Raw genomic sequence first — 14,734 nt, 5'->3', positions numbered from 1 at the left:
TGAAAGTAAGAAAAAATATACTACATGAGCAGTTTTTCTGATAAACATTGAAAACAGAAAAGATAATTTGGGAACACATTAAAATATAGACCTTCCCGTTTTCAAGGGAGCTGAAGTACGCACATTTGTGTTGAGGTAAACGTCCCGTTATCCTCATTCCCCCTCACCCCACCCCACCCCCACTGACCCACCACCCATCCTTGCCCACCCCACCCAGCCACCCCCACTGACCCCCCCACCACCCACCCTTGCCCACCACCCACCCCCGACCCACCACTCATCCTTGCCCACCCCACCCCAGCCACCCCCACCAACTTCTGTTCACCGTCACCCCCACCCTCCCCTACCCACCCATCCTTGCCCGCCCCCCACCCCCACCAACCCCCCACCACCCAACCTTGCCCACCCCCCACCCCCGGCCCCCACCAACCTCCACTCCCACCAACCCCCCCTCCGCCACACTCCCACCCCCCACCCCCAGGATGCACCCCTACTCCTCTCAGGGAACCATCTGCACAGCAGTACTGACCGAAGGCCACTAGGTGGCGGCCTCTAAACACCCAGGAGAGGAAGGGCCCGTCAGTGCCACCCCAGCTCCAGGCACCACACACTCAGGAGATGCTGGGGTGGGTAACACTTGGCTTGTTCCCAGTTTACAGATGAGGAAAGAGACCCAAGAAGTGTCACGTGCAACCTGAACCACTGTCCATGTCCTGACGGACTGCTGGTGGGTCACCATGAAGTGATCAGGGTAGTTGAGTTAGAACCAAGTCCCCATGATGAGACACAGACCCCATGGTCATCGGTAGGAACGAGGGCTTCATGAGAACATCTCCATAGCAGTGGCTTTCCATCCTGAGCACTTTGCTCCCTCCCCCTGGAGCGACATTTAGTGACATCAAGAGACATTTCTAGCTGTCACGGCTATATGGGGAGGGCAGGTGCTGCGACTGGCAGCGGGTGGGTGGAATCAGAAATGCTGCCAGTTACCCTGCAACGTAGAGGGATCAGCTGGCCCCAAATGCCAAGAGTGTTGGGCTTGAGAAACCACACTTCACATCGTGAAATCCTGACTGGTGGTAATGGAAGCAGAGGAAGAAATGGTATTTGTGAGGAGAGTCCAGCCCACAAGGTGCCAGCCACAGCCTGAGTCTAGATCCTCAAGTCTTGAGACATGAGGCAGAACACACTACCTATGGGTATTTTGTGACATCATGCCTGCTAATCTTGCAACTGGCCATGGTGGAGGCATTTACACCACGGGAATCAGCAAAAGCACAGGCACTTTTTATTTTTTTTAATGAATCAGTTGTTAAACACTTACCATCCCACCACTGCTTGCTAGGGTTAACACAGCCACAGATTTCCTGTTTGCCCATCTGCCAACACTGCTTCACTTAATTCCCAATAAATAACGACTCACCACTCTTGTATACACACACACACACACACACACACACACACATCCCTAATCCTCACCGACTGTCTCACTGCTGACCAAGATGGAAAGTGCAGCATATCACACACTAGGTAAAGAGGAGAAGACGGGGCGAGAGCCGACGGAGTCCTAACAAGGAACCCTGGAAGTCCACCACCATCTCCGTAGCAACCTCCACCCAGACCCAGGGCTCAGCAGGATCAGTACTTGGAGCACGAGGGCTCTGATACCTGACGTTTCCTTCATGGTCCTCCACACTCCACCTAACTGAAGTTATCTCCTGACCGTTTCTGTCACCCTAACTCAGAGCAGACACCTGGAAAGCCACTAACTGTGCTCAGGCTACCGACGTGGGTGAGGCAGCTCAGCAGGAAAGCAGTGAGGAAGGAAGACAGCATGAGGTGCCCAGAGCGCCTGCAGGCCACTGGCCTGCTCCCCGGGGGACCTCATTCACCCGCGTGCCTCGGGCACCATCTGCAAGGAGCACGTCATCACACTACACTTGGCCGTATGCGTGGAAGCATAAAACAGTATCAGAGATGGAACCAGCGGCAAGAGTTCCCAGCAACATGACCTGAAGTACGTTGTTCTTCATTTAATCCTCAAGGTGGTTTGTTTGCTTCCCTGCTCATCTATTTCTCCTAACTATGGATAAACGCATATCTGGAAAGCTAAAAATCTGGAGTTAAATGTAGTAGAAATCACTAGACAGAAAATCAAACAGCACAAGTTTTTCTCATTAAAACATAAGATAACGATAGCAATACAGAAATGAATCCCATTATTTAACGCATGAAAGACATTCATTTCCGACGGGGAGGTATAAAAAGAAAAAGAATTGCTATCCTAGGACTTGGTAATAAGAGAAAAAACCATTTGGCATACATTATATAACATCTTCATGTTTTATCTCAAGGGTATACAGTTGATCATTTAAATTTAGAGGCGCTCCCTTTGTTGTGGAGTGGCTTTGCTGATCTTTAAAATGAGTCCTTGGATAGCAGCTTCGCAGCAGCTGTGCAGTGAAAAAAGAGCGATAGATACTTTGGAAATAAATTCGTTGTACAAACGCTCGAAAGAAAACCTAGTTCTCTAATAATCTTGTGCTTTATCAGGTTTGGGTGTTCCTGTGGCAACCACAGGTCATGCAACTTGGGTGTTTTACCTCAACAGCACATTCTTAGCATTGTTCGCTCACGGTTTACAACTCCTGCAAGCAACGTGAGCCATTCATCATGTTTCCTTAAGTTCTACTTTGTTCTAGTTTGACCTCCTGAGGGACAAAGAGGCGTCATCTGTGTTACCTACTAAGACAATAGGTAAGCCCTCCCCTGCGATAATTCCCTCCGACGCAGAGGAGACACTGCATCGCTCCATGACCTGAATTCTGACACATCTGATAGAGGTGACAGAGAAACAGTGCCACCAACTCTTTGCTGTATCCAGGGATGTGGTACAGACGCGCCTACTGGTATGGGGGACAATTCACCAAAAAGGAGACTCTGCTGTCAACTTACAGGCTTTCCTTTTGGGCCCCTCTCTCCTCTTGGTCCTTGTGATCCCGGAGGTCCCTAAAACAGAAAGTGATGATTATGCCTGCAAAACACGCATACTTCAGATGTTTTTGTTGTAAATGTTTGCTGGAGCTAAGAAAATTGGAAAACAGAAATATCACTCTTCTAATTCAATTCAATCTATAGAATATAAAGCCATGTGCGTATGAAAGCTCTGTGTACAAAAAACAACAAAAAAAAAACCTCTGTGTACAGAGAAAGGCTGTTTATGTCAGCAATGAAGCTTAAAGGCCCGTACAGAATTAAAGAATTAAATGCTACATTATCGTGTCTGCAGCCCAGTGAGCTGAATCTATTACCTGAATGATAACTGCAAAATTTATAAGAATCATTTTTGCTGTCTTGTCCCAAACAAGCCTTTGCCACTAAATTATGGTCATAAAAACATGCAGTTTGGATTTTTAGAACTACAAAGATGTGCAAACCCCAAATTATCAGTGGTCTAAAGGAACGTATGTTTATGTTCTCCATCTAGTTACCCAGGAAGGCCACTGGTAATCCAACCCAGAGATCAATGGTCTTTTATGCTAAGCTAGTTAATATGCTATTCTGATGTGTGACTTTGCAAATTCTATGGAAATATGATTTAATTTCATAAACAGATGTAATCAAGAGTTTATTTCATTAAACAGATAGAGGTAGCCCACCTTCAATCATTGTCAAATAGCAGGCGCGTGGGCCCCGATTCCAATGAGTAAGACTAATATGTAACAGTGTGACAACAGAGCGTCTTGCCTTCCTCATGATCAACAGTGACTCTAACCCAAAGGAACAATAGGGCTCATCAATTTCAGAACGAAATGATCTTTCATGCATCATTCATCATTGCAAAGGAACACCTGAACTTGAAGAGGTTTCAAAACAAAACATTTCAAGAAGCCAAGAGTCATGGTGTTGATGTCTCTGATGGTTTTAAAGATTTTCAGTGTATCTCTAAGAACTGATGGGCACCATGAGTGTTGGAGGAAACTACTTACGGCTGGTCCTGGACGGCCACGTATGCCTGTTACCTAAACAATAAACAAGATAATCTGTAAAATGGCGTCGCGACAGAGTTTTAGAAAAATCAATAGCCAAACAAATAAGAGTAACAACAAAAGTCCAGTGAATGTTTTTAGAGCAAATGGATGTTGTCGACTGATGCCCATGTCCTCCCTGCTTAGCATTAGGACATGACCTAACTTATCTGCTCTGAAACAGGGAGCCAGTACCCTTATAGTGAATGAGAGCACCAGTGCTGGAGCCTAGAGGCCTGGGTTCAAATCCTAACTCTGTGGCTCACCAGTTGTGTGACCTTGAACTATTTCTTATCCTCTCCATGTTCAGTGTTTCTCCTCCTGTGAAATGGTGATGACGATGGTAAAATTACCCCACCCCCCAGTAGAACTGTTGTGAAGACAAATAAATAAATACTTGTAGAGCACTCAAAATAGTACCTAAGACATAGTAAGTACACCTAAGAGCTTTTAAATAAAAGACAACAATATGAATGATTTGCCTTTTTAGGAATCTTTGTTAAAAACAAGCCAATTTCAAGGCAAAGCAAAAACGCAAACTCTGACAAATAAATCAACATGCATATGCTTGTCTTGACAGAGTGATGACAACTCCTTTGAGATCTAGGAGACTGGTGGTTGAAGAATTTTCATCCTCCTTAAGAATATACTTTTTGATCATGTACAAGTCTAAGTAACTCTTATGCAGTATGGAATTTCAGTTAGGATAATGGCAAGATATATTTCCAGAAGTGCGGAACATTAAATAATGCCTTTCTATTTGGATTATATTGCTATTTATACTATAAAAATATAGATCTTAAGTATCCCTTTACATCCATATAGAATATTCTTAACTTTGTAAGACCCTGATTTCCACTTTCAGTCATGGGACAATAAAGTCAAGAATATTGTAATAAATAAGCCTTAAATATTATATTAAAGAATTAATCTCTTTTGGCTTGCTTATCGTATACTAAAACTTGGTTATAAAAAAACCGATGTCTCTTTCTATGAGGGTATGTATATAAGCAATAATCTATAACTGTGCTATAACTAAGTTTATTAAAGACACATGAAAATAATATTTATGGATACTTACGACAGGCACTAATCCTGGTTCTCCTTTTTGTCCCTATGAAGCAAAAAAAAAGTTCAATTATCAAAATATAATAGCTTGTTGAGCATAATCATGTCATACTAGAATATTCCATATCAACACTGGGAATTTCTGTGTAAAAAAATGTATAAAATGGGCTCCTGGGTGGCTCAGTTGGTTAAGCATCTGCCTTCAGCTCAGGTCAACCCTAGGATCCTGGGATCAAGGCCCAGTCAGGCTCCCTGCTCAGCGAGGAGTCTGCTTCTCCCAATTTATCTGCCCCTCCCTCTGCTTCTGCTCTCCTCGTATACATTCTCCCTCACTCCTCTCTCCCTCAAACAAAATATTTTTTAAAAAAAGAAACAATATTTACAGTAGTCAGATATTGCTGATAAAAAAAAATTACTTCTCATCTGAAAGACACAAAAATATCCATCCAATGTGTGAAAAGCATCAAGTTACTTTGCTTTAGTTTTTATACTGAATAAGCCTAGTAATTGACTAGACCAGGATAGCTGTGTTGAAAAGTTGTAAAATCAAAGTACCATAGGAAATCTATCCAAAGATGGAAAACTCTAAAGAAAATCCAATATTTGGATACGTCTGAATTTTCACACTCCTATTACACGTCACCCAGTCTTTAGTAATTTACAGTTGCCAGCCATTTCTAAAACCCTTGCCACCTTTTTTAAAACTGATGGAAGAATCGGAGAAATAATGAGAAAAGTTTGCTTATCTTCAAAAGAAAGAAAAAAAAGAAGGAAAGAAAGAAAGAACATTATAACATTGGTTAGACAATTCTCATTATCTGAGGTAAATCTAGAAAAAATATTAACTGAATAGGAAAAGAAAAATAACACCAGAAACAAAAATGACTTAAAGGGTATAACATCAGGCAGTTTAATTGGCTTTTATGATAGATGTAGCAAATGCAACAGCTGTAGATGGGATTCTCAGAACTTCAGTTTCTGAAAAACTGTGTTCTCATAGCATGATTTCAAGTACATAGATAATACTGGATGAATTGTACCTTTATATACCTCTATTTTACCATATATTTACATGCATTAATTATTTGGGAATTTGTCTTTCAACAGATTTTGGTCCCACCAAGGTCCTGATCAAGTCTACTTTATATCCTTAGTTTGACACACAGAAATCCTCAATAAATTCTTGAATATATTAATTTCCATTAATAATGCTTTTTACTGGGCAACTGAAGAGTATGAATACATGAAGAATGATATCCAAAATGTAGAAAAAGTGAGTAACGAGTTCTATTTCTCTTTTCACAGACATTGCTCTTTTATCTGATCATAAAAATAATATGGGTTAATGAGGAATTTTAAAAATAAAGGAAATTTACAAAAGAAACAACATTTCCACACCCAGGAGACAACCACTTTTAACATGCTGGTATTCTTAGTTTTCCAGCATGTACCTGAACTTGGTGTACCTTATCAATGCCTCCGTATTTTACTTAGATTATACTTTCATTTTCACAAGTAAAAAAACAGCACAATGAATATCCTTGCTTATAAATATATGTGCAGTATCTCTAGTTAATACCTTGTGATGTATCTCTAGAAAGCGAAGTTGTGGGTTAAAGATCATATGTAATTTCAGGTTTTTTTTTTTAAAGATTTTATTTATTCATGATAGAGATAGAGATAGATAGATAGATAGATAGACAGACAGACAGACAGACAGATAGATAGATAGATAGATAGATAGATAGATGATAGATAGATAGATAGATAGAGAGGCAGAGACACAGGCAGAGGGAGAAGCAGGCTCCATGCCGGGAGCCTGACGCGGGACTTAATCTCGGGACTCCAGGATCGCGCCCTGGGCTGAAGGCAGGTGCTAAACTGCTGAGCCACCCAGAGATCCCTTAATATCAGGTTTTTGATCTAGATCACCTAAGCATACTCCCGAAAGGTACAATTCAATTATATCCCTCCAGTTGTATCTCATATCTGACAAAATTTTATAAGATGAAATTTAAAAAATACTTTACAATCCTACTGGTCTTAATAATGGATTCTATGGCAGAGTAACATCCTGAAGGCACCTGGTGATTATAATGCTAAGGTTAGGAAGTTGGGAATAGAGAATTTGGCAGTGGGAAATAGCTCTACAGAAGCAGATGGGAGCGCTACGTGAGCAGGTCCAAGGTGGGACACAAGAGACTAAAGACAACCTACAAACAGTCTAGAAGAAGAGGATCATCACACACGGGCAGGAAAACAGAGCAGGCTTATTTCTGCACTTCCAAGTCTCCTAACTTCCAGCCTGACTCTTCCTATTTTACTTTACTTTACTTTACTTTATTTTACTTTACTTCCTGAAAGTATTAAAAAAAAATTAACCTTTTAAGAGCTGTAAGAGCTTTTTTTGAGATGCTGAAAGAATTTGAATTGTTTAGAAAGGGTAGATAAATCTGCACCCAATACCGAAAAGACTTTATGAGAATAATGCTGGGAGAAAAAAAAAAAAAGTTCTTTTCTGGAACAAATCTAGAAAAACAAGTAAAAAGTGAAGAGAAATTATTTCAATCAAAAAGAGAAAAATGGAATAGTCAACTAAGAATGGTTGGGAAATCTCCATTTTAAGAGACCAGCAATTAAAATGCAGCCTTTGCTCTTTGTGCTTAGGAGAATGGAACTTGCTGGTATCTTTGTCAGCTAAATTGTAAGGTTTTTGATATCTCATTATGAACTTTCATTTTTCCACAATACCTGATGTGGGGATTGAGTGATCCATTATCAGGTTCTGATAATAAATGTTTCTAATGATTCAATGAGGATTCTTATTTTGGAAAGAAGCCACAAATGTAAGTATTTGTTGCTTTTTAAAATATGGGCTATAAATAAATTAATTTACATGGAATAATCATTTGTCTAACATCTGCCAAATTTGATTTTCGTACTCACTGGGAAACATAAAATTCAAATACTCATATCTGATTCAGAGATCCAAATCTGAGACCTGATGAGAATTACAGTTTAATTTTGCTTCTTGTCTGTTACTCATCACTTAAAGCCACATGGACATGTCTCACCACTTTTACAGGATGGCGTTACCATGGAGACGGTCACAGTGTTTTTTCCCACCATTGCATCATCTGTATCATTTGCCTCATACAGGGATTTAACAAAGGCTCAGTAACTATTAGAAGGTTGACATGAATGAACGAATGAATTACAAATAAAATCAATATTCATATAAACCAAGCACAAAATACATTTTTGTTACAGTACCCTGCTCTGATAGTTCTGACGGCACCTGATAGGAAATGACCGAGTCATGAAGATAGTAGCACATAATAGGATGTGGTAAGTTGGCAGCTGTTTTAAGCATGTCTTTCCCCCAACTGTCCCACGCTGCCTTTAGAAAAGTTCAGGTTTAATTTCAGATATAAATAAAACATGAGCTGGTATCTGTAGACCTACTCTTGACATATATCCAAATCTAAATAGCTTCACTGATATTTATTCCAAATAAGACAATTTATGGTATTGCCCTTTTAACCAAAAACTGTAGAAGTAGCCAGGATAGCATCATTTCATTTAATATGAGGGTATAGCTTTGCTTTATCTGATGCTCTGATTATCACCTTAATGAAGTTCCACCGTATGCAAAATTAAGACAACTTAAAGTCAGTGGTCGGTCATCTGCCTCAAATCTGCCATGAAATTCAGGATGACTGCCCATTTCCGTTCCTGATCCCCAAGCCCATCCCATCTGGATAATACTGAAGCAAATGCCACTGCTTTTGAATTAACTAGAAAACGGAGAACAATGCCAAGGGAATGGAACTCTCTTCACTAGGAGAGATTACCCACATCCAGGTGAGAAGTGGCCAAATTGGCAGTTATATTTAGGATTCTGGCTAAATTGTACCATCATCCTCCTGAATGTAAGGCTTGTTTCTGGGACTAGATTTTAGGCTCCTTAAGGTAGGGGAAGAGGAAAGAAGAGAAGCTGATTATGTGTTTGATAAAGTGTTCAATTACTTCTTTTAAGTGAATATTCACTTCTGAACCAAGAGAAGAGAGGCCACAACCCCACTGAAATACAACCATCACCCACCCACCCACTCTTTCTTCCTTCTTTCCATCCATCCTTTCTTCAATTAAACAATTACTGAACTTCTAATATGTGTAAGGTATATACTAAGCACAGTGATAAATGCAAGTAATTTGGGGGTTTTTGGGTTTTTTTTGGGGGGGGGAGGGCAGCGTGAGAGGGAGACTCTTAATCAGGATCCACACCCAGTGTGAAGCCCCAGGTGGGTTCCATCTCACAACCATGAGACTCTGATGTGAGCTGAAATCAAGAGTCAATTGCTTAACTGACTAAGCCACTGTGGCACCCCAATAAATGCAAGTAATTCAAAGGTTAATGTGGCACAGTCTCAATCCCTAAGGGATTTACAACCTTCTAGAAGAAACATCTATAAACAAAAATTAACAAAGTGAATAAAACAGAGGCAGCTGTAATCTATAAGTGAAGTAGCTCAAATATTTATATTTGTATGGTAATTTGTACTTTACAAAAGACTTTCAAATACCATAAAAGCACAGTCCTGAGTGGACAGTATTGAAAATAAAACCATATGAAGTAAAACTTACCTTTCTTCCTCTACCTGTAAGAAAGGGAAGAATAAATATGTTAAATATGTTATTTTAAGAAGAAACAGTTAATGAGAATCTCCTAAATACTTATTTTCAGTAATAGGTTTTTGGGGTGTCAGAATGTAACTTAAACAGGTTTCCCTATTAACAGTAGGGAGAACTCAAAAGTTGTTTTAGGTCAATATTTTGGTAACAGGCAAAGTAATACATCTCTTTGGAAAACTCTGACACTATTCAAATATTCTTCACACCATTCATATAGCATTTAAAGTTCATTAAATTATAAAATTAGCTACTGTATTTGTCATGAATAATCTTCAACCAATATATTTTTTGTTTTTTATACTTTTTTGAAGTTATTCAATTGTATACCTAAAAACCCAAAATACATTAAAGATACACAATTATAGAGTGAAAAACCTCCTTCTATCCTGTCCCCTTCCCCTATTTCCCACATTTCAATCCCCTGGAGGGGGCCACTATTACTGATTTTTCTATTACGAGTCTTCCTAATCAAAAACATAATGGGAAATTCCATTTTTTAGAGTTGTCATCTGACTTGGTAACCATTTTTTTCAGGTAGATCTTATATATTTCACATTGTTTATTCTTAGCCATTTTATTCTGTTGCTATTATAAATAAGATATTTTTTATTCCCATTATTTATTCTATGGGCTGATTGTTGGTATATAGTAAATCTGTTAATTTGTTTGTTAATTTCACACTGCAGCATCTTACTAAATTATTTTTTAGTAAAAAACTTTCCCTTTAAGTTTTATAAGTACACAGTTATATTTTCTGCAACAAATCATTTTACCTCCTCTCTTCTGATTTTTATACCTCTAATTTCTTTTTTTATCTAATTTTTTGTTCAGGTATATTCAATAATATTAAACTGTTGTGATAATGGATATCCATAACCTATCTCTGAGTTTAGAGAAAATAATTCTAGTACTAAACATAATGAAGCTTTTAAGCTGAGATGTACATATTTTACCGGGTTAATGAAACGTCATTTGGTACTAAGTTATTGAGCATCTTTATCAAGAATATTTATTTTTGCCAAATATCTTTATTTCAAATACAAAGAAAAGTACTCTTTTTTCATAGATCTGTTAAGATAATTTTTTCTTTTAATGGCAATATTGATTTTTCCTGCGCTTCTTCCTCTGTCATCTTCATTTCCCTATGATGGTTTTTGGTTTTCCCTCTGCTTCTTTCCTCATCGTTAATTATTTTATATTTCTAATGTAGGCCTTTCTTAATAAACTCTACTAAGTTTTATTTAGTTTGTGGTGAAATGGTCATAATTTTTATCAGTTCTGTGGTAATATATTTACCAGTGTGTTCTTAATTTTGTAAATGTAGCTAACACCTTCCCTTTTTTCTTAGGTTATCTTTGCTATAAACATTGTTGCTAGCTCTATTTTTATTATTCATTTTGGAACAAAATGGACTTCACAAACCCAGCTATTGCAAAAGGTCGCATGTTGGTTTTTTTTATTTTTTTTTATTTGCCACCACTGTCCCAACATACTATTCACTTATCCACACAGGTTTAATTTTACTTTTTTCCCAGAGCTTCTTTGCAGATTGCATCAGCTTTGGGTAGCCCTTAGGTGTCATAGTTTTAACTCTTCCGATTATATGTTTCTGCTTACATTCCTAAAACTAGAGTTTAGGTATTTATTCAAAGCACACCATTACTGTTGAATGATATCCAAGAGGAGAATTGGTAAATTACTATCTAGTGCTTCCATGAAAATACAGTTGAATTCTTCATTGTATTTATGGTTATTTGCAATGGAATTTTGGGCTGGGGGAATAAAGCCTTAACGCTCTCTTGACAACAATGCATGCGCTACGAAAACATTCATGACTGCTGAAACAAATAATAGTTTAATATTAATCTTACCTGGTTCATTAAAACATAAAAATGAATTTGTTCCTCTTATATGTGTCTTTAACACATGTATTCAAATACATGGTCTATATTAGACGTTGACATTTGTCTCAAAAAAAAGGTTTAAAAACCAGCAATTTATATCATTCTTTTCTCCAGGAAATCCATCTCATTCTCTTGTCTTTCTGAGCCATCATTAAAAACATTCTGCATTTATGAACTAATGTAACAGAGGGTGCTCTGGCATTAAATAACATTAGAAATAATTATTCCATTCCCAAGAGCAAACTTGGCTCCAGAGAAGACAAATGGGCTTTCTAGATGTCCTCTTAGACAATAAATGACCTCAACAAATATTTTGGAGGCATCCAGCATGCGCAGGGTAACAAAAAACCATGGAAAATGACTACAAGAAATTCTTAACTTAAATTAGACATAACCACACAAAATTCAGCCCAAAATTCCCCTGGTTTTTAAGAGAACAGGAAATTATTCTCTCCTTTCCCTAGTGTTAGATAAAGTGGGTGAGCAAAACCATTAACCCCAGACATCATTGACTAGTGGCTTAATTATTCTTTTTGGTTGCTGAATTCTGAGAGCAAAAACCACTGCAATTATAAAGATGAGTCACTGGATCAACTCTGAGTTGGCCTTGAGCATTCTTACCAAAGTTGGTATTGCTACCTCCAGTTGTATGTGGGCAGACAGGACAGCATTCTCCAGAGGGAGTTACAGGGTCAGCACATTCAAGGACATCCTGGCACTGTATCTTGTCACAGAGGATGGCTCCATTGTCACAGACACAGATCTGGCAAGGGGCAGGTTTCCAAATGTCTCTGTTTAAGTACATCTGACCATTCTGAGTGCAGGCGATTTCTTCACCATATCCTTCTAGAATAAGAAGAAAAAGAGGGGAGAGGCAAAGAGGTCAGTAATCTTCTGAAATTCTGGAATCTGGGAAATATTTAAGAAGGCGAGTCATCCTGTGGGTTCAAAAAGTTTTAGGCTAAGCAGTAACCCACCAAGGAGGCAAACATGGAGGAACTTACTTCATCCGTCCTTTCATATTGAGAAATATGTAATTCACAATGAAATGACTATAATACTTGTATTCTAGCTTGACGGGGGAAGGAAAAAAAGTGATTCAAAGTAGACATACTTAATCAGGTAATGCTTCCCAAAGATTTCATTTGTGAAGGTTTAAATAACCAAACATAGGAAAATCAGTAAGAAGAGATTCAAAAAACCACTTGGGGGGATCCCTGGGTGGCTCAGCGGTTTAGCGCCTGCCTTTGGCCCAGGGCATGATCCCAGCATGGAGCCTCTCTCTCTATCATGAATAAATAAATAAATCTTAAAAAAAAAAAAAAAAAAAAAAAACACTTGAAAGGATGGATTCACAAGGGAATATATCATTTCCAGGTCTGGTGAGCCTCGTTGTGATTTTCAGCTCATTAGAAACTTTAGTGGATCCCACAATAACAGAAGATGATATATATTCTTTTACCATAAAAAAGCACTTTTAAAACAGTGTGTGGGGTTTTAAAAATTAGTTCTAAACATAAGGTAGGAAAGGATAACAGTGTCTCATTTCATGGAATATATTTGCTAAACTAAAGGTGCTTAGTAAACCACAAAGGAAAAGCAAAGCATTATCTTTCCACCAAAATTAGTTCAGGAAAGTCATGACCACAACAGTATAAGCTATTGCATCTGCCAAATACTTTTCTACATTTAAATAAAAATGTAATGCAGATTTGGAAAAAATATGCACATATTTATACACAAAACAATAACGATTGTTAGACAATTACTATAAAACACACACACTTATATATATAAAACCTCTTTAATTTTGTGACTTTTAAGAAAAAGAACTATAGTATCTTGAAACACAATGTGGATCATATCATCCTTGCTTACTTAAATCCTTTAGAACCCTCCAAACTACTTAAATTCGAAGTCACTATTATGGTTTGCTTGTCATTTGCCCCCACAATTCTCTGCCCGCTGTACAAGAGTAGACCTTCTTTATCCAACTGGTGTGACTCACAGAACTCGTCCATCCATCCATCCATCCATCCATCCATCCATCCATCTCGTTTTCTACACCAGCTAATTAACCAGTTCTAAAATGTCAACACTAAATAAGTAAATAAATAAATAAATAAATAAATAAATAAATAAATAAATAAAATGTGAACAGATAGGCAAAAATCACTGTGCTGATCAAATCTACCACAAGTAGTATTAGTTTACTATTTTTGTTTATTTTCTTATCTCCTTCCCTAGCCAGTAAATTCCATGAAGATAAGGGCTAGTTTTTCTTGTTCATCGTGGTATTTCTAAAGTTTGACTCCATACCTTGCAGAGAGCCAACATTCCACAAGCAGTTGTTCAAAGGATAGATATGAGTGAATGAATGAATGAATCTAAATCATGGTTCATGAACTTACATGCACTGGCCCTGACTTTGTACCCTACAAAAGTAAAGCTAAAGATTAAAAAAAAAAATGCATTTGTGATTAGTTTATAAAAGAATTTAGGGCAGCCAGGGTGGCTCAGCGATTTAGTGCCTCCTTCAGCCCAGGGCCTGATCCTGGAGACCCGGGATCGAGTCCCACGTCAGGCTCTCTGCCTGGGGCCTGCTTCTCCCTCTGCCTGTGTCTCTGCCTCTCTCTCTCTCTCTCTCTCTCTCTCTATGAATAAATAATCTTTAAAAAAATTTATATTTTTCTTTATGTTTACTTGAAGTATAGTTGACATACACTATTATATTTTCAAGCGTGCAACCTAGTGATCTGAGAATCACATACACTGTGAAATGCCCACAATAAGTGTAGCAACTCCCTGCCACTGTACAAGTACTAGGGTAGAAAGAATTCACCGTCTGCCACATAAGTATACCCAACGCGGAACTACAGGTAAAAATCTCAGTTGAGGATAAAGCCACTGAGCCTTCCCCCATGTTCCTCAGTCTAAAAGCTCTGCTTGGCCAACATTCTGCCTGCCCCGGGCTTCGCAGATCTGGTCCTTCCACACAGCCGTGTGGCGCGGCCATGCCCAGGAAGATGCCAAGGCACC

At 38.6% G+C, this 14,734-nt stretch overlaps 1 protein-coding gene across 1 annotated transcript in view; it reads right to left on the bottom strand.

Moving 5' to 3' along the window:
- The window catches only part of COL5A2 (collagen type V alpha 2 chain), a 140,731-nt gene that overhangs the window by 62,431 nt on the left and 63,566 nt on the right, over window positions 1–14,734 (bottom strand). Inside the window, exons 2-6 of the mRNA XM_055308458.1 lie at window positions 12,317–12,541; window positions 9,744–9,757; window positions 5,110–5,142; window positions 3,990–4,022; window positions 2,956–3,009 (exon numbers count right to left, since the gene is read on the bottom strand). Coding sequence (XP_055164433.1) covers window positions 2,956–3,009; window positions 3,990–4,022; window positions 5,110–5,142; window positions 9,744–9,757; window positions 12,317–12,541 — 359 coding nt within the window. The remainder of the gene's footprint in view (window positions 1–2,955; window positions 3,010–3,989; window positions 4,023–5,109; window positions 5,143–9,743; window positions 9,758–12,316; window positions 12,542–14,734) is intronic.

Source organism: Nyctereutes procyonoides, unplaced genomic scaffold (assembly GCF_905146905.1).
Source record: "Nyctereutes procyonoides isolate TBG_1078 unplaced genomic scaffold, NYPRO_anot_genome, whole genome shotgun sequence".
NCBI lineage: Eukaryota > Metazoa > Chordata > Mammalia > Carnivora > Canidae > Nyctereutes > Nyctereutes procyonoides.
The sequence above is the reverse complement of the archived record's forward strand: the minus strand, read 5'-3'. Positions and strand labels throughout refer to the sequence as shown.